At 42.1% G+C, this 27,596-nt stretch overlaps 1 protein-coding gene across 1 annotated transcript in view; it reads left to right on the forward strand.

Annotated features, from left to right (window-relative positions):
* Positions 1-282: 282 nt before the first annotated feature.
* Positions 283-27,596, forward strand: part of LOC142209636 (myosin light chain kinase, smooth muscle-like) — a 36,543-nt gene continuing 9,229 nt past the window's right edge. Inside the window, exons 1-7 of the mRNA XM_075278655.1 lie at positions 283-414; positions 2,709-2,831; positions 4,740-4,874; positions 13,647-13,682; positions 14,192-14,319; positions 19,062-19,215; positions 26,471-26,776. Of these exons, the coding sequence (XP_075134756.1) occupies positions 327-414; positions 2,709-2,831; positions 4,740-4,874; positions 13,647-13,682; positions 14,192-14,319; positions 19,062-19,215; positions 26,471-26,776 (970 nt within the window). The 5' untranslated portion in view covers positions 283-326. The remainder of the gene's footprint in view (positions 415-2,708; positions 2,832-4,739; positions 4,875-13,646; positions 13,683-14,191; positions 14,320-19,061; positions 19,216-26,470; positions 26,777-27,596) is intronic.

Genomic DNA, 27,596 nt, shown 5'->3' on the forward strand with positions numbered 1-27,596 from the left:
TTTAAGCACACCTTGGATAAATACATGGTCATACCGAGTCTTCCAGAGCAGGAGGTGCTCATTGCTCTAAGCAGAAAGGTGGTTTCCAATTTATATGGTTAGTTCCAAATGGGAGTAGAATATATATTTCTTAATCGTTGGAAACATACTCTCTCCTTTACTGTCTTTCCATGATCTGCTTAATCCATTCATTGACTTAATGATAACAGACCATATGTATGTGTCCTTTTGTTATCCCTTACTTAGTGTCTGAAATGAACATTACCTCCAAAAACATGCCCTGTAACCTCCAAGTGGTAAAAACCTCAGACAAATTCCTGACCGTCATGTTTGAGCTCTGCCCTCAGAATGGAGGTGAACTGTGTGTGCGAAGAGTCAAGTCCCCCGTGCCAATCCATACCACTGCCCCCAATGGTGAGAATTTCATATTCATTTAGAAATTGTCAAATTTTTGGGAAAAACTCTGCTCTTTTAAGTATGCTATAGGGGTTTTCAAACAGATGTCTTACCTTTGAAATTTTCATGCCACATTTTAAAAAAGGATCCAAAACTGAGTGCTAGCTTCTTGTTTTCTTTTCACTCCTGGGATCTTAAGATCAGAATGTGCCACTCGTCGCAGTGGGACTGTAGTATATACAGTATGTGCAGGCAGTTCTGTATCGGGTAATAAGAGATTCCAACAAGAAGACAAAGGAACACAGCATTTGAAGGAATGCTACAGTACCCTTGTGCCAACGATCAATTGGGGTCTCTGCACGATCAATGCACTCTGTCATCAACTTTTTTTCAAGAGACAATAAAAATATTGTTAAAGTGGACATCCTGTTTTAAAGGAGTTCTTCATGGACAAGCCCTTCATGTTACAAGGGTCCTTTAACAATAAGCAGTGTTCACCTGCCGCCTGGACCTCAATTATCACCTGTTATCTGTTGGAGACCCTGATAGTCAGTGTTCAGTTGCCCTGCCGCACCACCACAGGAGAAATAAAACTTTACACAGTGGGCATTCATATTAATGTGGTTTCTGTATAACATAGAACAGGTCCTCCAGAACTAGAAAAGATGATTCATGCAGGTCCGGAAGGGGAGAACCTGCTCTATTAAATGGGTTTTCTGACCCTAAATCAATTTTTCTTAGTGATGATCTATCTACGGGGATACCCTGCAGATATCACCTGTTGCAGCAGCCTATGATTGTGAGAAGCTGCTACTGAACAGGATTCTAGTAATAGGAGCAGCGCTGTAATTCACTATGCAGTAGATGGGGCTGCAGCACTGCTCCAATTACTTGAATATAAGCAGTCCGTCCACTAGCATCTTCCAGGACACAGAGGCTGCTGAAACAGCTTATATGTGCAGGGTCCGAGTTTCAGATCCCCACAGATCACATACTAATGACCTATCTTGTGGATAAATCATCAGTATGAAAAATCAAATTGGGGCCAGAAAACGCCTTTAAGGCTAAGGCCCCATGATATGACCCGCAGCCAAAAAGCGCTGCGTAAAAACTGCGGCGGCAACGCATCGTGGTTCTTCCCACAGCGCTTTAGACAGAAAGTTTGCAGAGTTTTCCTTCGCAGACTTTCTGTTACAATTATATCTATGGGGAAACCACTGGTGTTTCCATAGATAAAATTGACAAGTGTCTGCATGATGGTTTTCATCGCAAAGTGGGCATGGGATTTACTTGAATCCACTTTGCGCGGTATTTCCAGCCCGTGGGGGCCCCGCCTATTTGAGTATTCCTCAATAGGTAATATGAAAATAGATTTTCTAAACTGGTCAAGTCTTTAACTCATGCTTGCCAACTTTCTGAGCCATCTGGGAGGTATGACACATGGAGCTCGACATGAAACTTTTTAGCCATGCCCCTCATGGGTGTGCAATATGCTCCCTTTTGTGACATAGGCACAACATATGCCGATCAGTCCACATTTTGTGACATGATCAGTATACAAAGTGTCCATGTCAGTATACTATGACATAGTACAATATGACTAGGAGCCTGGTGGATGCAGGAGCAATATGCCAGGTTTTGAAGCTTAGCTCACTCTTCTGGGATGCCAGGAGGTCCCATCCACACCTTGAAGAAAAATACATATAGCGGATGCGCTGTGATTTCCTAAACCATCATGGTTTAAGAATTCACAGCATTTCAATTATACCTACGGAAACACCAGTGATTTCCCTATAGGTATAATGGAAGCAGAGAGTCCGCAGAGGAAAACTGCTGCCCGCTACATGGCACCTTAGCATTAAATGGTCTAGAAAAGTGAGAGCACACTTCTGTTTCCCATTTAGCAGCTTGATCTCAGCGATATTGCTCACCAGAGTTTAGTAGAGTGCAGGAAGTCCAGGTCTTTGGCAGGTTAATTTTTCATTGTAACTGGAATTATTTATTTACTGTAGGTTTATATTTTACAATGGCTGCAGGAATGAAAGAAGGAACCTCATAGAGATTCTTATTGTTATAGTTACAATGACCTCACCATGTCACTTGCTCTTTAGTCACCTATATAATATTTGCTTTCCTCTTTAGTACACCCTCCCCCCTTAAGAATTTTCTTCCTTCAGGGCATGCAGGGTAGTTGCATATACAAGCCCATAAGGGGAGATACATATTTGTCTCCAGCAATCCCTTATACTAGACTGGGAGCCCAACAATTTACTTTCTGAAGTTTCAGGATTTGACCTCTAGCGGTTTTTCAGCTACCAGATGGCTGGCTAAAGACGGACCACTCCCTACTGTGCAAGAAGCATCTGAACCAGAATGTTGCCCGACTGCTACAAGCACCCCCGAGATACAAAGAGTTAAAGCCACGGCTGCAAAAGGTAACGTTTTATGTCTGTGTATTGTTTCTGCATAGAAAATGCCATAACCATTCACAGGGTTTACAATAAATAACCTTTATTACCCTATAAACCTGATAATAGCTTGATATCTGGAATGATATGGTGATGGACATTGGTCAATCATTGCACCTTTATCACTTGAGGTCTCTTACCTGTATTGCTATGTAAAATAGCATATGACTTTATCTTGTGTGTTGTTTAGATAGCACTAACATAGTCTGCAGCACTGCAGGTGTGAGTGGTACTCTGAATAGTGGGAGTTCAGGTGCTTCAGGTAGGAACTCCACCCAATAGTCCCTGAGAACAGAAGCACTGCTTGAGATACATAGTGAAGTAGTGTTTTTTCAATGCAAGCCATCCACATATATCACAGATGGAAGTTTCCATAAGTCAGGCCTTTATCAGACTCTATGAGTGGAGGGGAGAGAAGAGTGGTGCGGAGTAATGTCAACAGATCCATTGTGAAGAGGCACTGATAAAAAACACTGTTTCACAATATTCTGCAGCACATTACAGCGATTTATTCCTAGTCGCTATTGTTCACAAACACATTAGTGGTAAGTTCATAGAAAACCAGTTGATGTATGTTTAGAAATGTTTGTGAGGACACCCACCAGCACCCAACAAACTCCACGCTGATGTTCTCTGTGGTTGGATTCAGATCCAGGGCCGTAAGTACAGTGCTAACCACTGAGCTATCTATCTGTCTATCTATCTATCCAGACATCTATAGTAGGAAATGTATACAGTGCATAGTAAGGATATTATATGGTGCAAAGTAATGTTTTTTTTTATTATTTTTAAGAGGACTTCAGTTTATGTGATGGAACTCTAGATAAATCCATTCTATTTATCATATACCTTATCACATTTATAATAATTTGTGTTTATGCTGTAAATGTAACATTGGTACCATTACTTCTGTAGCACAGGCAGTATATGCTACGGTGATATTAATATCTGCCTATTATTATTATTGGCTGTATAATCTGCACATTGATGCAATCGATTATTATCCACATTGCTGTTTCCATTTCAGCTTATTTTTACTATAAAGAAAAATATTTGTTGGTGGGATAAAACAAACAGGCAGGACTTTGCTCCTGACAGATCTTATTCCATCATCATTCTGACTACACTTTGTGCTTTTATTAACATTGTCTGGCATATTTATATACATGACAAAATATTGGAATAATCTGCCACACGGACATCTATTCTGACTTTGACATTTGTCTGACCGCTGGGTTCACACCTGCACCTCGGTCTCCGTTCTCAGGTTTCCGTCTTCTGCAGACAGAAGATGGTTTGCTCTCCGTGGCAAAACCGTTTTTTTTTTTAACTGGACACTGCATGTCCTACTTTGTTTCCGGTTAAAAAAAAAAAAACGGTTTCGCTGCGGACATCATAAAACACTCACGGACGGACACTTTTGAAACCCATTCAAATGAATGGGTTTGAAAAATGCCTGCAGGTTTCCGTCTCCTGCCCAGTTTTGAGCAGGTAACTGAAACCTGCATAACGGAGACCCTGGGCACAGATGTGAACAAGCCCTTACTGTAGGAGGAAATTTAGGTCTTTTATTCAAACTGTACCACAGTATATGTACACTCAGTCATATATAGAGACAATGAGAATGATGGATCTGTCAACAGCACCTTGTTTTTGTTTTCTATTTTGTACACCAACAGAATTTGTAACAATGTCTGTAAAACGCTGCGGAATATGATGGCGCTATACAAATAGGTATAATAAATAAATTTTTTGTTCTAAACCAATGCTGCAGTATTTTATTTCAATATACATATAAACAAATATGACATATTAATATAGACAAAATAAATCTTTTGTTTCTTAGGAAGTGACTTTTTTAAATTACTTTCATAGTTTGGGAAAACAGAGAGAGAGAAGGAAAGAGAGCGTCTTCTACTGCACTAGAATCCCCTCACAAGAAAAGCAGTCTTAAGAATTCTCAGTCTGTGTCCTTCAGCCCTGAGCCCACTGCCTGCAGTCCATCTAAAGGTAAGATTTTATAGTAAATGTAGAGATTATAGAGGTATGTGGCATTTACTATAAGTAAGGGAAAGGTTTACTATGTATTATACATGAACTGATAGATAACGTTTATGGGATAGGGTGTATCCCTATTACTTCCAGTGATTAAAAAAAAACAAAAAAACACACAACCCTCCCCCCCCCCCAAAAAAAAAAAAAAAAGAAAGAAAATACATTTTAAGTAAAATTAGTAAAAGTTAAACTCTGCGCTCCTACAGAACAGGAACAATTTTTACCGGTGTGTGTTATTCATATCTATTAGTAGTCTCTTTGTCACTTTTTAAAAAATTTAGTGGTGTGGTGAGAATCAGTAGCACAACGCCCATAGTCAGCAGTGGACCCATACTCTACCTCTGTATGACTCCTGTTTTTATATAGACGCACTGAGAAACCAAGCTGTAGCATGCTAAGCAAGATATTGACAAAGGAGAAACAGTTGACAAAGGAGAAACAGTTAACATGGTGGAACAGCAGGTGGAGCTACTAAATTCATATTTTGTATCCATCTTCTCCCAAGAAACTAATGGAAATATCGACATTAATGGTGATGGAGATGAGGGGAAGGAGGACTCCAAGCTGACTATAAGCAAAGGTCTGGTAAGAGAGCACTTAGCCAAGTTACAGGAAACCAAGTCCCCAGGACCAGATGATTTACACCCTAGAGTCCTGAAAGAGATAGCAGAGGAAATAACAGAACCCCTTGCTATAATCTTCGGTAAGTCATGGGAAACAGGAGTGGTCCCTTTAGATTGGAAAAGGGCAAATGTTGTCCCCATCTACAAAAAGGGGAAAAGGGACGATCCAGGAAATTACAGGCCGGTAAGTCTGACCTCGATAGCAGGAAAAATCTTTGAGCAAATTGTCAAGGAACATTTACTTCGGTACTTGGAAGGGAAGGCATTAATTAACCAGAGCCAGCACGGCTTTAGGACCAATAAATCTTGTCAGACTAACCTGATTTCCTTCTACAACAAAATCACTGAATGGTTGGACCAAGGGAATGCCGTGGACATAGTATATCTTGACTTCAGTAAGGCATTTGATAAAGTATCACATAACCTTCTTATTGAAAAAATGATTAAGTATGGCTTTGACAAAAAATCAGTTAGGTGGATTCACAACTGGCTTAATGATCGGGCACAACGAGTAATACTAAATGGCTACACATCCAACTGGAAGAAAGTCAAAAGCGGGGTGCCGCAGGGCTCTGTTCTGGGCCCAGTACTTTTTAATATCTTTATAAATGATCTGGACGATGGAATTATTGGGGAACTCATAAAATTTGCAGATGATACGAAGATAGGAGGAATAGCCAACACTAGAGAGGAGAGAGAGTATATTCAAAAGGACTTAGACACACTGGAACAATGGGCTGAGGCGAACAAAATGGTATTTAACAGGGACAAATGCAAAGTTCTACATCTGGGTAGCAGAAATGTAAAAAACATATATAGTATGGGAGGAATAGAACTAAGTGATAGCATAGGGGAAAAGGACTTGGGCATAATAGTAGATCACAAATTCAACATGAGCCAACAGTGCGGTGCTGCTGCAAAAAAGGCTAATAAAATTCTGGGATGTATTAAGACAAGCATTGAATCTAGATCAAGAGAGGTCATTATTCCGCTGCACTCTTCCCTGGTCAGACCACACCTGGAATACTGTGTACAGTTCTGGGCGCCTCAATTCAAGAAAGACATCGATATATTGGAGCAAGTCCAGAGAAGAGCAACCAAAATGGTGGAAGGTCTGCAAACCATGTCCTATGAGGAGCGGCTAAAAGAACTGGGATTGTTTAGTTTGCAGAAGAGAAGGCTGAGGGGAGATTTAATAGCAGTCTACAAATATCTGAAAGGTAGTCACAGTGCAGAGGGATCTACCCTATTCTCATTAGCACAAGGAAGTACAAGAAGCAATGGGATGAAACTAAAGGGAAAGAGATACAGATTAGACATTAGGAAAAACTTTCTGACAGTGAGGGTAGTGAGAGAGTGGAATAGGCTGCCACGGGAGGTGGTGGGCGCTCCATCAATGGAAATCTTCAAGCGGAATCTGGATAAACATATAGCTGGGATGATTTAGGAAAACCTGCACTTGCAGGGGGTTGGACCCGATGGCCCTTGAGGTCCCTTCCAACTCTACCATAAGAAAAAAAAAAAAAAAATAATTGTATGTCAGAAGTAGTCTTCCCTGGAGACTGTGCCAACATACCGGGTCTGTGCATATGGCTTTGCCGTGTACATGAGCTCTTAGATGTGTAGACGTGCAATGTGTCAGCTCTTCCCTGACAACAGATGGATTTCATCTGATCTATCCTTGTGTTTTCTGGTAAATAAGCTACTGCCAAAAGAGACTGGTGGCTTCTTTCTCCCCTTTCCCATTCAGTACAAATGCATCACTCTGTCGACCATGTATATGTAAGGGTGAGATAGCTCAGTATTTGGCCTAAAGTGTATTGTCAGGGGGATTGTGAACAGCATTTTTGTACTATATTTTATTAATCTAGCAATATTCCTTTTAATAGTAAACAGGCTGTAAAGTTCCTATTAGCAATGATCTGACTAAGCATTGCCAGATAGACTCTGTACTGTACACATGAGTAGAATTGAATCTCTCCAAATGGCTGTATCTCCAGCTTTATACCACCTAGAAAAATGGTCCACAGAAATGAGATTCTCAGTTTTCATATGTTGCCAAACAATTCATGCTGCATATAAAAATCACATTACCAACTATGTTTTAACTAGTTATCTCTCTAGATATCACTTTTATAGCTAGTACATCATTCTTGGGAAGCTGAGAGTCTCAGCTTTCTTGGGGTATGTTCACACGGCAGAATTTGCATTCCGTGTGTGAACATTGCTCGCGGCATTCTGCTCCAGATTAGGCTGAAATAAATGGGCCTAATCGGGAGGGAGCCTCACTCAGCGGGCGCTGTGGCTGATTCAGCCGTGGAATCTGCGGCAAGAGGGGTCATGTCGCTTCTTTTTTCTGCTACTAGGTGATGGAAAAAAGAAGCGAGCGGCTCCTATTGAAGTCTATGTGAGACGATTTTAGCAGCAGATTTTGAGGCAGATTCTGCGTCAACATCAGCTACCAACAAACTCCGTGTCAATTGACCCTTACGATACCAAAACCATATCGCTAGGTGGTATAAAACTGACATTACAGCCATTTCAATTGACCTGTGGTAAATGTTTCAGCTACATATTCACAATACAAATGCGTATAGCCTTTCCCTAGCAGCAGGTCAGTTATAGGGCTCCTAAGGAGAATGTTAGTCTGTTTTCTATGAGAAAGGAGTTTAGATAGGTTAATAAATTATATTGCAAAAATATTCCACAAACACCGCCTGAACTAACCATTTTAGAATAAATGATCTGCTTTATTCTCTATATCTGCAGTATACACCAGAAGTCTATCAGAATATCACTATAATGAGGGTCCCTCAGACTCTGCCCCTTCCATAGAGGAGGCCCACTCCCAGTATGCAGCATCCAGGGCCTACCAGCAGATTAGCACAGCCGAGCCTTGTCTGTTCTGTTTCCATTTACTATTCCCACATTTCATATCTACCATTAGGTTTATCAATAATAACATTTAGTCCCCTAGGGCTGTAAGTCGCTCATGTGTGTAGTGTGATCTGTTTTCATTTAATTACTGAATATTTATTTTCATGCAGATAATTATGTTATTTCATGGTGTCGCACCCTGGTGAGGAACAATAAACACTTCTCATACAATGATGTCATATTCTCTTCCCAGTAGAAGTTATGCAGCTTATTGAGCGTGCACTGGTTATTATGTATGGAGGTGTGAGCCTGATACTAGATGTTTTCGGGGACACAACATACAGACTGTGGAATGTGGGATCAAATGATGCCAATCTACAGCAATAGATACTATACTGTACTATATACTTCCAGATACATCCTATGACTTAAAATAGATCAGTTCCCCTCGCACAATATTTCTTTTCCTTATCTCGTACCAATCTTACAGCTCAGAGCTGTATTTACAATTCTACTGGTTGCTACTGGAATCTGTTATCATGGGACCAGCACATAGGGATGGGTGACAGATTGGTTATCCGACTGTCAGTCTATGGTCTGCTTTAGCTAATCTCCTATTGTGCATTCTCCCCGAACAGGTTCTTGGAGACTTTATCTTCTACACCAGTTTACATGGCATAAACCTTATAGATTATACTCTATATAGACACTGAACCAGCAAGGGTTGCTATGGAATATGAAGTAAGCAGCTTGCAAAATTGTGAATGCTGCTGAAAGCTGTTCTGCTTTATCTATGAGTTGTAGTACTACTAGTGCCATTGCTAAAAGAATCTGAAAATTCAGTTTCAGCTTGAGTAATATCTCCAGGGTCTCTTCTAAAGATGCTTCTGTTATTTGAAGTTATGGTGGTTTGATTCCTTACTTCCATTCTACAATTGTGCATGCTTCAATAGGAACGGCTCACCAGCTTCAAGCATCACTTATTGCATGTACTTATAACTTTATTGAACTTTTCATGAAGCAACCTACCGTAATCACTTTAATGGCACTGCAGCCAAACCTGTGCCTTGTAAATTTCAGCTTGAATGTTGTATACATATAGCTTAGATCATATACTTTTTCTCTGATGAGTAGATGGAGGTATTCTGCCCGATCCTCTGACATCACAGCTTTTCCAGGTCTGTCCCTGCAGAATTTACGATAGCTTTGCCAGCCACTCCAAAGGTTACCTTTCTCCACTAGCCCTGGTTTATTCTGAAGAGCCTGTTCTAATACTACTACTTCTGTACTTTGAACTTTTTTAGCCTTTAACTTAAGTGACCGATCTGTTTCTAATGTTTGTATTAACAGAGTTAACCTGAAAACAGCCCCTCCCCACTGCATTCATAGTGTGAAAGGAGTACAAGCCCTCCCCTTCCACCCTCTGTGCCCCAAATGTTTTTTTTTTAAATTGGTGACCTATCCACAGAATAAGTCATCAGTATGTGATCTGTCTGGGTCCAACATTCAGACCCCCCACCACCACCACCACCACCATTCAGCTGTTGTAGTAGCCTCTAGATGCTGGAAGTAGCTAGTGGACAGGGAGCAGTGCAGATCCCCGAAACCACCACTATCCAGGACAAGGCTGTGCAGTGTTGGACCCTGTTAGGGTGAGTTCACATGGAACTTTTTGTAAGTGGGAAAAAAAAAATCTGCTTCAGGAATTAGTAAACAGTATTTTGAAGTGGTTTTTGGTATGATGCGGTTTTTGTCATGTTTTTTTTTTCTCTCTTTAAAAAAACTGCTGGCGGTTTTTAAATTGGTTTTTGCAAAAACCATGCCAAAAAACCGCATTGTGGTTTTTCCACCTTCCCTTGACTTCAATGGGTTTTTCCAGGCTGAATCGGATTTGAGGCTAAGGCCCCACTGGGAAGCGTTTTTGGGCATTGCGGAAAGGTATCGGAAGAAAACACTGCGTTTTACAGTACCAGCATAGTGAATGCAATTTTGTCTTATCCTAGCCCCACACTGCGGGGAAAAAAAACGCTGTGGAAAAGCTACGTTCTGGAAAAACGCAGCATGTCAATTATAGTTGTGGAAACGCTGAGTTTTTCCCTCCATAGATTTCTATTGAAAGTGTGAAAAACGCACGAAAAACGCCACGATAAATGTTTTGCGGAAACACTGCAGAAAAGCATCAAAATCCGCAGTCAAAAACTCACTGTTTTGCTTGGTTGAGGCTAAGACCCCATGGACCAGAACAGCTGCGCTAAAGTGCTAAGAGAACAACCGCAGCGTTTCCACCATGGCCAAATCGCGACGTTTCTGGTCTAAATAGCAGAACATAATTCCTTAGGATTTTCAACATAGCCTTTATATTACCTTTATTGCACATGAGAAACTCGAGCAAAAACGAGATGAAAAACTCAACAGAAAACTCATATGAATTTCCGCAGCACAAAACTGAAAAATACGATGAATGCATATACATGCGCGTTTTTTTTCTGCAACAGAAAACACAGCGTTTTCTCTGTAGTTTTTTACGCTGCGTTTTTTTTGCTGCATTTCCGCCTCGTGGGGCCTTAGCCTAAGAAGGGTCATGTCGCTTTTTTTTTTTTACCTCTAGCTGAAAAAAAATTGCTAGGGAGGGGGGGGGGGGGAAACTAGAAGCTCCCATTTAAATGAATGGGAGGCATTTTTGCAGGCGGATTTTGAGGCGAATTCCGTGTCAAAATCTGCTGGAAAAAAAACTCTGTGTGAACTAGCCCTTCGATCACCTTTTAAGAGGTTTAGCCTAAGGCCCCATGTAGCAAACCAAGCCAAAAATGTTGTGGGAAAAACCACAGTGGAAACACATTACATTTTTTCTCGCAGCACTTTTCACAAAAAGTCCACAGTTTTTTCCTCTGCAGACTTTCTGCTTTTATTGTATCTAAACGGAAACCACCAGCATTTCTGTAGCGTTTTTCAAATCACAGCACGTCCGCTGCAAATATTTTTTTTTCAATATGTGGATGGGATTAGCCAAAATCCCATCCTGTTAGCAATTAGGGCTAGTTCACACGGGCAAAGAGGGGGCTGATTATGGCATTGAATCCACATCATAATCCGCCCCCTCACAATGGAGGTCTATGTAGACCGCCAGGCTGCTCTTTTCCGTAAGCGGCATGTTGCCGTTCCTGGAAAAAAAGAATCAACACGCCCTTTCTTGAGGTGGACTCTGCGGCTGATTCAGCCCTGGCGTCTGCTTCGCGGCAGCAACCTCCGGAGTAGGCCCATTCATTTGAGCCTACTCCGGAGGGAGAAGCCACAACAGTCGTGGCAGGCGCATTTTGGCCCAAGAATGACGCGGCTCCATGCGTCACTCTGGGTGCCAAAATCCGCTCCCCGTGTGAATGGGGCCTTAATGTAAAAAGTCTAATGTTTAGGCAATGTAATCATGAAACTATAGCATTTTTAAGTAATGTACATTTACTTTTTGATCCAGAATCGTATGCACTATTAACCCCTTTCCAACATCTGCTGTAATAGTACAGTGGGAACTGACTCTTTAAAGATGGTGGCCACTCTGCTGCAAAGCAGCTGCCATAGCTACTCTGATTATGGGCATTGCAGGTTAGGACCCACCTCCCCCAAAGTAGGCAAATGGGTGCCAGTCAGGTACCCTCTTTGATGCAGAACGAGATCACTGTCCTCTTGCTTCGGCAACTGGAAGGCTTCTATTAGTAGTATTGCTATTGGGACTGGTCTATAAAAATATTTTTCCCGTACCGCGAATGCTGTAGTGGGAAGGGGAGAAACTAAGATGTCTGAAAAATCAACCGTTTCTCCACCTGATATTCTCTGGATGAGTTTTCTGAATCTGTGCTGAGAGAAGTAAAGGCCTTAAAGAGGCCCATAGTTGGATTTTGAGGTGACTTTCCATTCGTGTCTCCATGACATGGGGACTTCTGTCAATTACAGGGTTAACGTACATGGAGGTTCATCATCTACCTTCTAAAGTCATGTATTCTGTAATACAATTTCCAAATTGCTTCAGCTTAGGTAATGGAAAACAGACTTGCAGAGTGTTTGCGATATCTTGATATGTTATTAGGACCTTTTTATTGTACTCTCCCAGCTGGATGTCTTACTAAGGATCTTGAAGTCTATTTGAACCTGACCATAGAGGGTGCAGAGATAGCAAGCACTACCTGAGGGGGTCAAAAGGTTCCTCTGCTGCTTAAAAAGACACCAGTTTTTTCTAGATGCTCTATGGTAGGTAGGGGACCGTATTACTATATTACAGTTATTGTATTGGGGCCCAGAAGCTTCAAGGTACCACATGCCTTTCTATGGGTTAGGTAAAAGCTGAAGAAAAACACAGCCAAAAAGTTTGTGTTTTTTTTCTTGTATAGCTTTCAAGGGATTTGTTTATACAGATTCCTTCCCCCCCTTCCCCTCAATGTGTTCCCCTTTAGGGAGATTCAGTTGTGCACAATATCAGTAACCCATATATTGGGTACATTGCATGATCCAAAGGATGAATTCTGGGAGTCAGTTATATCAACTATAGTCCATGGACTATGCTATGCAAATGTTAGGCCCCTTTCACGTTATTTGTTGGGCAAACAATTTAAGCATATTTTTTATGGGAATGTGGCTTTCCCATCTGATTGAATATGTTAGAGAGATACTGAGAAAACTCAAAATCTCTGTCTTAAATGTCTTAAAGGAGGTCTACATGATAAAAATATAGATGACCTTTCCATCGCTAAAGAACTGAGGTTCCAATATCTAGCACCCCCACCGATCAGCTGATACACAGACAATAGAGCAGGAAGCAAACAGCTCTGTTCTGTGTATAGTGGCCAAACCAAGTTACTGCAGCTCAGCTCATGTTTACTTGAATTGTAGCTATGCTACAGTGACTACGTTCAGGCACTAGACAGAGAATGTCACTGTCTGCTTCCTGTTCCATTCTCTGTATATCAGATATTGAGATCAGCTGATCATTGGGGGTCCTGGTTTTGGACCACCATGAATTTGATATTGATGAACTGTCCTTAAAATGGGTCATAAATATTTTGAGCCTGGAAAACCCCTTTAACTCGCCCATAATGTTATGATGTTGCAGTAATATGGATATATGATTGGACTGAGAGCTCATGGAGTGAATGACTAATAATTTCAGCTCACACTTGCTGTTTTCTTCTATTAAGTAACTTTTTGAGATTTATTTTAGTTTATGGTTTTTGTATCTTAGAACCCGTTTCTCCCAAGAGGAAACCTCACAGATCTGGTAAGTTCCCATCTAGTATTATGTTGTTGTCTCCTCATAGAGTTGTGATGACTACTACAAAAAATCTAGAAAGTCAGGCGTAACTGCACTTTACACCACTGCCCACATATACACACACGTCATACAGTATACATAGGGGTACAATAACATGCTAGCCATTGAAATGGTTAGGTATGTACACTCTTCTGGCAGGGTCGATATGCTCAAACAGTCCTCTTGCTAACAGGACAATTCTGTCAAATTTTGTAGGGCTTTTTTTTTTTTTTTTTTAAATATATATATTTTTTGATAGAAAAAAATATTTATCCATTTTTTTTTTCTTTCTATGTTCTTGGTATATAATAGGAACTAGTAAAAATGCTGTTGCTACTGCCTTACCATTGTAAATTGAGGATGTTAAGTATGTGTGGAAGTGGAGGATAAGCAATGCGTCTTTTCGTGGTATGTGTGTCTTCTAGATCAAGATTTTTATCTTTTTATTATAAATTGTAATACCATACTATTTATAGGGGATAGTCTGAGGATCCTGGATGGAACATCCCATGTAGAAGTGAAGAAAGGAGAACAGGCAGAATTACGTTGTATAATCCAGGGAACACCTCCACTGGCCGCTTCATGGGTGCGGAACAAGAAACCGGTACTGAGAGCTGAACGTGTGGTTATAACGCTGACATTTTGGTGTAATTTGAAATGTCTTGCTGTGCTTTAAAGGGGTATTCCCATGTACATAATTATTTTTAAATGTGTAGATAAGACTGGAAAACACGTCGTGGATATCCTAAATGTCATTAAGGGTTTCTTAAGCAGTTTTTTATGCTGATTTCAAATCTGACAACCATTTTGCTCTATCAGGTCAAATTCTTAAGATCTTGTCAAATAAATGGTTTTATTAGGCTTAAATAGGACTACAAGCTTCTGACAGTATACAAAATTATATATGCATCTGCCCGAGACTTTGCGTGTTGCTGTTGCCAATGACACGCGTATATGCATGCAATTGTTGCTGGCGATGATCCGCCTGCACCCGTGTCTCGGCTCTGCTACACATCTGTATATGTGCAGTATACCCAGGTGTGCCCCGGGTACCAAACATATATATGTAAGAATTGCATTATAATTATTTATTAAAGGGGCTCTATCATTAGCAAAAGTCATTTTAACTAATCATATCCTTGCATAGCCTTTAGAAAGGCTAATCCACACCTACCTTTAGTATGTAAATTGCCTCAGTAGTGTTTGAATAAGTCAGTTTTTATTCATATGCTAATTAGCTTCTCGGTGCACAGGAAGTTGTCAGCCAGCTCTCCTCTCCCTGCTGTGTACTATGTATGAGTGTAGGGAGGAGTCAGCAGCAGCCTGTGCTATATACACAGGAGACTGCATGAAGAGACTTCCGGGGTGCACAGAGAAGGCTCATTACCATATAAATAAAAACATACTTATTCAAAATCTACTGAGACAATTTACATACAAAAGGTACGTGTGGAATAGCCTTTCTAGAAAACTTAGGCTCAGTCAGCGATTAACATGTCGAGCACTTCCCCCACCAGGACATTTCGGTGATGGAATCACGCTATCAGGGTCAGCTGAGTGCAGTGATGTTGGCAGACTACTGTTGGACGCTTCAGCATGATTTGTCAACTCATCAGTATAAGTGGAAGTCCACAGCCAAGAAAATTAAACCATGAACATGTTTAACGATTTTTTGCACATATTTTACAGATATTAGACTTCAAACTGAAATTTTGTGTATCATATAATTATGTATGTTACATATAATTAGCTATATAAATAGCTATATATATATATAAATAGCTATAGCCATGCTCATGTTTATGTTTAAAATTCATGTAGCAATAACTTTTAAAATACAAGTTTTTATGCAAAAATTACATTTCTTATGTTTTGAAGTAATTAATTGAAATATAAAATCGTGGATATTTCAAGAATGGACGGTGATACAGAAAAACGGTTTGCGTATTTGAAATCAGCATGTTCAAATTGACTAAGATCGATTATTGTATACCAAGATATCCACGGAAAGTTTTGTTTTTTTTTGTTGTTGTTTAGTGTAATTAAAAGTTAAACATTTTTGCAAATATAAGTAACTAGCTTTTACCCGCGACTTCGTCTGCGGTGATTTGAGAATTGGGCGGACACAGACGTGTGAAACTGTAAAAGTGCTTTAAAAAGTTTGGTGGGATAGCAAATGTGATGTGTTATATTGTGTATGTAGTAATACAGACAGTGACAATGTGATGTGTTAGGCTGTATTCACACAGAGTAACGGCAGGCGTTTTTTGTGTGTTTTTTGCACATAGCGCCGCGTTAACGCCGCGTAGCGCCGCGTTAACGCCGCGTAGCGCCGCGTTAACGCCGCATATACGCGGCGTTAACGCCGGGCAACGCCACCGCAAAATAGCGCGGCGTTAACGCGGCGTACACACGGCTTTAACGCGGCGCTACGCGGCGTTAACGCGGCGCTATGTGCAAAAAACACACAAAAAACGCCTGCCGTTACTCTGTGTGAATACAGCCTTATATTGTGTATGTAGTAATACAGACAATGTGATTTGTTGTATTGTGTATGTAATGATACAGACAATGTGATCTGTTGTATTGTGTATGTAGTACAGACATCTGTTATATAGTGAGTGAGTAGAGTGAGGGCTACTCCTGAGATGACAGTAAGGAGTGTGCAGGCAGGTTGAGGCAGGAAATGCCAGGCAGTGTGTGTGAGTCTATAGCTGGGGCTAGGAGTCCTGCTTTTGTGAGTCTCCTGCTAGGAAGCCATGTTGTTTAGTTGCACCAAAAGTAGCCTGTGACTCAATCCTAAGGGAAAACTATGTTTGTGGAAAATTGCACGCAAATCCGTCCAGGCGTTTTAGCGTGATTGAGGAACAAACATCCAAACTCACAAACATCCAAACACACAAACTTTCACACTTATAATATTAGTAGGATATACAGCCTGTACAGCCTGTGTACAGGAGTATATATGTATCAGGTACTGTATATAGCAGTGATAGGAGATACATGTAATTATATAGTATATACAGCCTGTGTACAGGAGTATATATGTATCAGGTACTGTATATAGCAGTGATAGGAGATACATGTAATTATATAGTATATACAGCCTGTGTACAGGAGTATATATGTATCAGGTACTGTATATAGCAGTGATAGGAGATACATGTAATTATATAGTATATACAGCCTGTGTACAGGAGTATATCAATGTGATGCGTTGTATTGTGTATGTAGTGAGTAGTGATACAGACAATGTGATCTGTTGTATTGTGTATGTAGTACAGACATCTGTTATATAGTGAGTGAGTAGAGTGAGGGCTACTCCTGAGGTGACAGTGAGTCTCCTGCTAGGAAGCCATGTTGTTTAGTTGCACCAAAAGTAGCCTGTGACTCAATCCTAAGGGAAAACTATGTTTGTGGGAAAATTGCACGCAAATCCGTCCAGGCGTTTTAGCGTGATTGAGGAACAAACATCCAAACTCACAAACATCCAAACACACAAACTTTCACACTTATAATATTAGTAGGATTAAACATTTTGCAGAGTTTTAAAGATTTTCTCTAAATATCTTGTGGTCACAGTCTGTTGTCTTGATCGGTTGCCAGTGGATATGACCATGAATGCAGGAAGTTTCTAGGGTCAGAAAATTAGCCATAACTTCCATATTGTGGCCAGGATGTCTTCTGATACATGTAATGTCCCTGCCTGATAACCCAGATACAATAAGAAAATCATAACTAGGTTCCTGACAAGTCCCAGACCATAGAAAGTTTCTGCATTAGTGGTCGTAACCATGGCAACCGATCAAGATAAAGGACTGTCACCACTAAGAAAGTTAGAGAAAATCTTTAAAACTTTGCAGAATTTTTAATTACTTATATTTGCAAAAATGTTTAACTTAATTATCTACAAATATAGATATAATTATGTTCATGGGAATACCCCTTTAACTTCCAGATTTTGTAGGAGACACCTTGTTATTTTAGAAACTGAAAGAGGACTTATATGTCTATTAGGGTTAGCAGACCATTGCTCATAGACTTCAATGTTAAAAAAAATAAATAACGGAGACTCACTGTTTTTTGTTTTTTTTGTTTTTTCCAAACGGACAGAAAAGTCCTGCATGTAGGATTATTTTGTCTGCTTGAAAAAACAGGCATGGGTGTAAACAGACACAAGATAAAATCCATTGAAATGAATGGAAATTTCAGATGGACCAGCTAGTGTCCGTTGCTAAAATCTTCTACAGACAATAGCCATAGACACTACTGGCAGAGTCCAACGATAGTAGGAATGCCCCCTTAGGGATCAAGTTTGGAAAGAACCACACCTTAACTTGGCTTAAAACATAGTGTAGAACACTGTCAGAGCTCCTATCCATCTAATTTCTAGCTCCCTAAAAACAGATGGTAAGCAGGGGATAGAAATTCAGTTTATCCGTACACTGCGCTGCCACCTGTTTTTACACATTTTAAAACTCCAGGAGACAAATTTGTGGCTGTGAAAAGTGATGGAGAATTGGCTTTTCAAAAAAAAAAATAAAAAAATCCCTTTTATAGAAGCAAATGTGGAATAAAAAAATTATGCCAGCAGCGTGGCACCAACAGTGTGGTTTTTTTAATGGACCAGGCAACACAACAGGTCTGACTGAGTGGTGGTTTATACATACTAGGAGTAAGAATGCACTGCCCCCTTGTTTATGGGAAGACTAATTGCAGCTGTACATGTATTTATACTTAGAGCTTCACTGGCGCTGCAGGTCACTTCTAAATAGCATACATTTGTTAAAGATTTGGGTGGGAATGAACCCCCTTCCCTCAGAAGCCTCAGCACTGGATAGCTGCCCAAAAGAGCCATTCATAAAGTAAGGTCTATAAAAGATGGAGAGTTTGGTGTGGAAGTTTGGTCTACAACTCAACCTCATCAAACACCATTGGAATGAGGTAGAACATGGCATGTCAAGTGTTCGCCTTGGGCCCAGCCATTCTTAGTTACACCACTGTCTTTAATAAAGAGATGCAGGATTTCACAAAAAGGATCCAAAATATTTTAATAAAGTATATTACAAAATGTATTAATAACATATATCCTGCCAGATTAACTGTAAAAGTTTAGTTACTTTAATTATATATTATGCTGTAAATATGTTCTCCGCACATACAAGGGAAATGACAGTGGGTAAAGCGTTAATCTGCCTTCCTCTCACACATGCACACAGGACATTGGGTATTACTAGATTAGGGAAGCTCATAGATAAGTCTGCATTGTCGCCTTGTCTTCTACTTTCATAATTTAGTTCTGTTTTTCTGTTTTTTTTTTCCGTTTTTTTGTTTTTGTTTTTTGAGGTTGTTGATGGCCCTCGAATTTCTGTACGGACATCGGAGACTGAGAGCTGCCTGCTGATTCAACAAGTGTGTGAGGAAGACAGCGGTAGTTATACTCTGTGTGTACAGGACCAGACCAGCAGCATACAGCATCAGACTAGCCTCGCAGTTGTGGGTGAGTATTCTTTAGGGCAGCATCAAAAGACAGGGGTCAATACTACATTGGAAAAGGTGTGTTTTTTTTTTTTTTTCTCTTTAGTAATTTATTCATATATAACTTATAATTAATTGATATTTAGGTTAATGAATGCATTTAAAAATACTCTGCTCATTGGCATGCCCATGTTTAAATGTGGATATCCATTCCTTGCCATATGAAGATCACCTTTGACTTATTGATTTTATGTATAACGTCTTGATTTTGCAGTACTATGGTATGTATGTACAAGAGATAATGCTGTGATACTAGGGGCAGGCAGGCAGTAATCCCATTGAAGAACACTCCACGCTCCTGTGTACACTCATCAGACTGCATTCCCTTGTATAATATGTTTAGCTAAGATCCATGTTTAGGTTGTCTTTCCCTAGAATGAACTGCATGCATGATGTATTCTGGGTAATAATTATTTTTCCATGCGTTTAGAAACTCACTTTCCAGAGTAAAGCTTGTCATACATATTATTTGTCATTGGATCCCACCAAGTTCAGAGATCTGTAGACGTCCTAACATGTATAGGGATACTTTCAAAAGTACATACACGTGATTAGCATTTACATGCAGAAAATCTGCACCCATATCCAGATACATGTACATGATAGGTCAATTTTTGCATGGAAATTAAATAAAATTTCTCATTGACTTTAAGGCTAATGGACTAGTGTGCAGTGTGAACATCCTCTAAGGTGTGTGGGAAGCTTTAAGGCGTTGTCCTAGTTTAGACACTTAAAATATATCCATAGAACTCATTCCCGGCACTATAGGTTTCTTCACTGCAATCCATGGGGTCCTCACCAACCCTGACCCATAGAATTCACTGGAATGCTCATATATGGCTAAATGGGAAGGTTACTTGGGAGAACCCCTTACCAGGGCTACATGGAATATTAATTTGGGATGGAGCAGCCCAAACATCTTTGTGCATCACTATCAAGGAAAATCATTATAAACGGATTATGTACTGGTGGTGTACCCCCTCCACATTGCTTCATTCACTGAACCCCACTATTCTGAATGTTTGACGGTGTCATCCTGCCATCTATTTTTGGGAGAAGGTCTCTTGCTACAGCTGTTCTGGTGTCAGTTGAAAACCCTGGTCTATCAGATCTTGGAATGAGATCTCCCTTTAACTCCAAAGACACATATCTGATTAATATCCCTTCTTTGAGGATGGAGAAGAACTTGCTGCAACTCCTTCTCCGTATCCAACTGTAGCCAAATGCCAGACTGCTAAGCACTTGCGAAAGTTATGAGTTATATACCTGCATTGAGGAGGTCTCTAGAACACATCACAGCTCTACATTATCTAATAATATGGAAACTAAATTCTCAGCAGTTTAGGACATCTGGGTAACACATGACCTATAGTAGACTTCCTTGCTTTCTCTCAGACTTGAGCTGAAATTTTTTTTCCATAAATAAAACACTGCTCCTCACCTCTCCTTTCTCCCCTGCTGCACAGTCTGCAGTCTCTTGTTTTTGGAGCTGCAGGCGTGGTGAGTGACATCATCACACTGCGCCTACAGCTCCTGCAGCCTGAGCACGCAGGGGCACAGTGGTGAGGCAGGGTCTCACAGCTCACAGTCCCCTCTCTCCCTGACATGTTAAGGGAGATGTCAGTCACACCCAGGAAGGGACAGTTCATAGTGGAAAATATTGACTTTAATCTGGTCATATACATTAGGTGATTGTTGACTGAATCCACCAATTTCGGTGGGACTGTCCAACCATCTGGTGTATACGATGGGGTGCCATCTTTTCCCCAGTGCTAGATGTCTGGGAATTGGAAGTATTCAACATTCCCAATTATTTTGTTCTTGGTGGAATAAAATGCCACCATGGATGTCTGGCGGCAGCCTACGATCCTATTCCTATTCATACTGCATGCTTGTTTATAAGGGTTTGCATTAAATAGCCAAATAAATATTTGGATGACCAATTTTATAAGTGAATGGCCAGCTTAACTTGAAAAAAAATTGCTTGTTTGTGTGATTTACCTAAACACCATACACCTGAAGTGTTATGGCTTTTGGATTCGGATCTCTGTCTGGAGAGCAGTGGAGAGATGAAATTCCTTTAAAATATCAACCCACATCCTCATAAATCACAGTGTACTTCTAAATGACTGCATTGTATCAGCCTCTGACATTCGCTTTGATGTCTCCACTAGAGATGAGCGAACACTAAAATGTTCGAGGTTCGAAATTCGATTCGAACAGCCGCTCACTGTTCGAGTGTTCGAATGGGTTTCGAACCCCATTATAGTCTATGGGGAACATAAACTCGTTAAGGGGGAAACCCAAATTCGTGTCTGGAGGGTCACCAAGTCCACTATGACACCCCAGGAAATGATACCAACACCCTGGAATGACACTGGGACAGCAGGGGAAGCATGTCTGGGGGCATAAAAGTCACTTTATTTCATGGAAATCCCTGTCAGTTTGCGATTTTCGCAAGCTAACTTTTCCCCATAGAAATGCATTGGCCAGTGCTGATTGGCCAGAGTACGGAACTCGACCAATCAGCGCTGGCTCTGCTGGAGGAGGCGGAGTCTAAGATAGCTCCACACCAGTCTCCATTCAGGTCCGACCTTAGACTCCGCCTCCTCCGGCAGAGCCAGCGCTGATTGGCCGAAGGCTGGCCAATGCATTCCTATGCGAATGCAGACTTAGCAGTGCTGAGTCAGTTTTGCTCAACTACACATCTGATGCACACTCGGCACTGCTACATCAGATGTAGCAATCTGATGTAGCAGAGCCGAGGGTGCACTAGAACCCCTGTGCAAACTCAGTTCACGCTAATAGAATGCATTGGCCAGCGCTGATTGGCCAATGCATTCTATTAGCCCGATGAAGTAGAGCTGAATGTGTGTGCTAAGCACACACATTCAGCACTGCTTCATCAAGCCAATACAATGCATTAGCCAGTGCTGATTGGCCAGAGTACGGAATTCGGCCAATCAGCGCTGGCCAATGCATTCTATTAGCCCGATGAAGTAGAGCTGAATGTGTGTGCTAAGCACACACATTCAGCACTGCTTCATCAAGCCAATACAATGCATTAGCCAGTGCTGATTGGCCAGAGTACGGAATTCGGCCAATCAGCGCTGGCTCTGCTGGAGGAGGCGGAGTCTAAGATCGCTCCACACCAGTCTCCATTCAGGTCCGACCTTAGACTCCGCCTCCTCCGGCAGAGCCAGCGCTGATTGGCCGAAGGCTGGCCAATGCATTCCTATGCGAATGCAGACTTAGCAGTGCTGAGTCAGTTTTGCTCAACTACACATCTGATGCACACTCGGCACTGCTACATCAGATGTAGCAATCTGATGTAGCAGAGCCGAGGGTGCACTAGAACCCCTGTGCAAACTCAGTTCACGCTAATAGAATGCATTGGCCAGCGCTGATTGGCCAATGCATTCTATTAGCCCGATGAAGTAGAGCTGAATGTGTGTGCTAAGCACACACATTCAGCACTGCTTCATCAAGCCAATACAATGCATTAGCCAGTGCTGATTGGCCAGAGTACGGAATTCGGCCAATCAGCGCTGGCTCTGCTGGAGGAGGCGGAGTCTAAGGTCGGACCTGAATGGAGACTGGTGTGGAGCGATCTTAGACTCCGCCTCCTCCAGCAGAGCCAGCGCTGATTGGCCGAATTCCGTACTCTGGCCAATCAGCACTGGCTAATGCATTGTATTGGCGTGATGAAGCAGTGCTGAATGTGTGTGCTTAGCACACACATTCAGCTCTACTTCATCGGGCTAATAGAATGCATTGGCCAGCGCTGATTGGCCGAATTCCGTACTCTGGCCAATCAGTGCTGGCCAATGCATTCTATTAGCTTGATGAAGCAGAGTGTGCACAAGGGTTCAAGCGCACCCTCGGCTCTGATGTAGCATAGCCGAGGCTGCACAAGGGTTCAAGCGCACCCTCGGCTCTGATGTAGGAGAGCCGAGGGTGCACTTGAACCCTTGTGCAGCCTCGGCTCTGCTACATCAGAGCCGAGGGTGCGCTTGAACCCTTGTGCACACTCTGCTTCATCAAGCTAATAGAATGCATTGGCCAGCGCTGATTGGCCAATGTATTCTATTAGCCTGATGAAGTAGAGCTGAATGTGTGTGCTAAGCACACACATTCAGCTCTACTTCATCGGGCTAATAGAATGCATTGGCCAGCGCTGATTGGCCAGAGTACGGAACTCGACCAATCAGCGCTGGCTCTGCTGGAGGAGGCGGAGTCTAAGATCGCTCCACACCAGTCTCCATTCAGGTCCGACCTTAGACTCCGCCTCCTCCAGCAGAGCCAGCGCTGATTGGCCGAATTCCGTACTCTGGCCAATCAGCACTGGCTAATGCATTGTATTGGCGTGATGAAGCAGTGCTGAATGTGTGTGCTTAGCACACACATTCAGCTCTACTTCATCGGGCTAATAGAATGCATTGGCCAATCAGCGCTGGCCAATGCATTCTATTAGCGTGAACTGAGTTTGCACAGGGGTTCTAGTGCACCCTCGGCTCTGCTACATCAGATTGCTACATCTGATGTAGCAGTGCCGAGTGTGCATCAGATGTGTAGTTGAGCAAAACTGACTCAGCACTGCTAAGTCTCTGCATTCGCATAGGAATGCATTGGCCAGCCTTCGGCCAATCAGCGCTGGCTCTGCCGGAGGAGGCGGAGTCTAAGGTCGGACCTGAATGGAGACTGGTGTGGAGCGATCTTAGACTCCGCCTCCTCCAGCAGAGCCAGCGCTGATTGGTCGAGTTCCGTACTCTGGCCAATCAGCGCTGGCCAATGCATTCTATTAGCCCGATGAAGTAGAGCTGAATGTGTGTGCTTAGCACACACATTCAGCTCTACTTCATCAGGCTAATAGAATACATTGGCCAATCAGCGCTGGCCAATGCATTCTATTAGCTTGATGAAGCAGAGTGTGCACAAGGGTTCAAGCGCACCCTCGGCTCTGATGTAGCAGAGCTGAGGGTGCACAAGGGTTCAAGTGCACCCTCGGCTCTCCTACATCAGAGCCGAGGGTGCGCTTGAACCCTTGTGCAGCCTCGGCTCTGCTACATCAGAGCCGAGGGTGCGCTTGAACCCTTGTGCACACTCTGCTTCATCAAGCTAATAGAATGCATTGGCCAGCACTGATTGGCCAGAGTACGGAATTCGGCCAATCAGCGCTGGCCAATGCATCCCTATGGGAAAAAGTTTATCTCACAAAAATCACAATTACACACCCGATAGAGCCCCAAAAAGTTATTTTTAATAACATTCCCCCCTAAATAAAGGTTATCCCTAGCTATCCCTGCCTGTACAGCTATCCCTGTCTCATAGTCACAAAGTTCACATTCTCATATGACCCGGATTTGAAATCCACTATTCGTCTAAAATGGAGGTCACCTGATTTCGGCAGCCAATGACTTTTTCCAATTTTTTTCAATGCCCCCAGTGTCGTAGTTCCTGTCCCACCTCCCCTGCGCTGTTATTGGTGCAAAAAAGGCGCCAGGGAAGGTGGGAGGGGAATCGAATTTTGGCGCACTTTACCACGTGGTGTTCGATTCGAACATGGCGAACACCCTGATATCCGATCGAACATGTGTTCGATAGAACACTGTTCGCTCATCTCTAGTCTCCACCTTTACAGACTGCCGGTCTGTCGCCACCCCCACACATTCCTTTCTGGTTGTTGCCGCACTTTTTTTTTTTTTTCATGGACAACACATTGCAATTGACGCTAGGTTCACACCTGCGTTCATGTCTCCGTTCCATGGTTTCCGTCTTCGGAAACCATAGACCGGGTCCGGCCGTGAGCGGCGGTGAGCGTTTTAGGCTCTCCACCGCGAAACCGGATTTTTTAATCCGGACACAGAGTACTGCATGTCCGACTCTGTGTCCCGATTATAAAACCCGGTTTCGCGGCGGAGAGCCTAAAACGCTCACCGCCGCTCACGGCCGGACCCGGTCTATGAATGGGTGAGAGAGTCTCCTGCAGGCTTCCGTCTCCTGCATCTGTTTTATGCAGGAAACGGAAACCTGCAATAAGGACAGATGAACGCAGATGTGAACGAGCCCTGAGCAATACACAAAATAAACAGCTTGGGGCGTCTATGTATCAGGCAACACAACAGTCATAAAATCTTTGATAAAATTCTATTTCTAGAATTTAGGTAATGCCTTCTAATACTACAAAGCTTTATAATTTATAGGTGGTTTTTCATATGGGTTATATAGCATGTCTCATAGGTATCTCAAGAACAACTAGATGTTCTTTACAAATCTTAAAGACACCTGTCAAGTTATTTTCTCTGCCAAAATTAATCTTGGGCCCAGTCTAAGTAAGGTCGCCTCATTTGGTCCAGACAGTATGACCTGGCTCCTCACCTCTGCAGAGAACATTGGTCTTAAAGGGGTTGTCCCATCACAAAGATCCTATCTATTTGCTTGTTAATGTGAATGTAAGACTTTTCCTAAATACATTGCTTCAGCAAAACTGCTTTGTTTGTCCACTATCTTATTTTATTCTTTTTTTTTTTTTTTTTTTTTTACACATCCCTTGACTTATCTGGTCATAAGTCAAGTGATGTATCTGCTGCTCTGAGGGGGGAGGGAGGAGGGGCTAAGTGCACGGAAGCGAGCCTGGGGGGGGGGGGTAGTTTACTCTTTGGGGGGAAGGGGCCGCCAATACAGACCCGGCATCCGCTGTAATAGAGAGAGGCGGATGCCGGGTCTGTATTCGCATTGTGAAGTCTAGACTGGTCTATGAGCGTGCACGCAGGGCCAGCAGCATCTCGCTGCTGGCTTTGCATATGTAACCCCGCCCACCAATGACGCAACAAAGCAGGAAGACAGAAGATTTTACAGCAACGAAGACTGGTGAGTATGCGACGTGGGATTACCCCTTTAAATACATAATCTATGTTGGGGGCATAGTTCCTCTCCATTTATCTGGATTTAGTTTAGTGGGTGTTTTCTGTGGACCTTTGTCTGTTTTTTTTTTTGTTTTTTTTTTATGGTGGTGGGTTTACGAATACTGATCAGAATGCTAGTGTGTGTTTAAAAAAACAAACAAAAAAAAACCTGCAACTGCCTCTTTTGCTCTTGTCAGAAACGAGTCATTGAAGACCTATAATTTTACCAATCTGTCTGACCTTCGTTCCTATGGACAACCTCTTTAATGTATTTCATTACAATTTAAGTTAAAATTCTTTCTTTTCATGCAGACCATCCATCTCCACCCGCAGGGAAACCCCTCATCTCGGCCTTGCAGCCATCCTCTCTCACCCTTTCTTGGTCAGGGCCATGTTATGATGGTGGTAGCGCAGTTCTGAGATACAGTATAGAAGTAAAGCAGGTTGGACAAGATCATTGGAGGCTACTGACAGATTCCTGTACTAGCACCGCTTATCACGTGAAGGAAGGACTGGTGCCTGGAGAACAATACCAGTTTCGGGTCAGAGCCACCAATGCGTATGGAGTAAGTGAAGCTGGAGTGGAGTCTGACGTTGTTATCATGGCTTCTAGAGGAGGTAATAATAATAATTTTATTAATATAGTGGTAACATATTCCGCAGCGCTGTACAATTTGTAGGGTTCCAGTACAGACAAATAGATACATTACAAAGAAATAGTCACTTCACACAATGAGACTGAGGGCCCTGTTCACAAGAGCTTACAGTCTATGCGGTAGAGGGAGTGACACAAGAGATAGCAGGGGTGGCATCGGAGGTAGCATTGCTTATACAATGGTCAGACAAAAGTTAGTACATTTTTCCAATTTAAAAAGCTTATGATTAGAAAGCTGTCTGATTTATTCCAGAAATAGAAAAGACACAGAAATCCGGCACAAATTTTCACATTTATTTAATCATTTATTCAGCAATCCATATGTACAGGTAACATTTCTGTACCAATTAACCTTTTTCAAACCATTGGATTGAACAATGTTATGTGAGACTGTAGATGTGGCAGTAACCAGTGGGGTATAGTGCGAGCAGCTACTGCCACCTCCCCTTCCCAAAGTGGTGTTCTCATTGATAAACTGTTTGTGCTGTTTCCATTTTACATTAAAATCAGCATTTATAGAGCCTACACGAAATGGGATGAGATCGAAAAGCTTTGGCTGGCACCGATTCGTCCCAATGCATTTGTGGTACCAACACCTCCCCCCCCCCCTCCTGGGGCCCATTCGCTTCACTCGTGCTATTTGGCTCTAATGTTCCAGGCTTTTTCCTTTGGCATCCCCATGCTCCTGCATGATATAATCCACTTCTTCCTGAGGGGCTTTCCACGTCCATGGTGCGACCTTGGGTCTCTTCCATATAGCTGATTTGGTGGTACCACTGACTT

The sequence above is a fragment of the Leptodactylus fuscus genome, chromosome 6, assembly GCF_031893055.1.
Source record: "Leptodactylus fuscus isolate aLepFus1 chromosome 6, aLepFus1.hap2, whole genome shotgun sequence".
In the NCBI taxonomy this organism is placed as follows: domain Eukaryota; kingdom Metazoa; phylum Chordata; class Amphibia; order Anura; family Leptodactylidae; genus Leptodactylus; species Leptodactylus fuscus.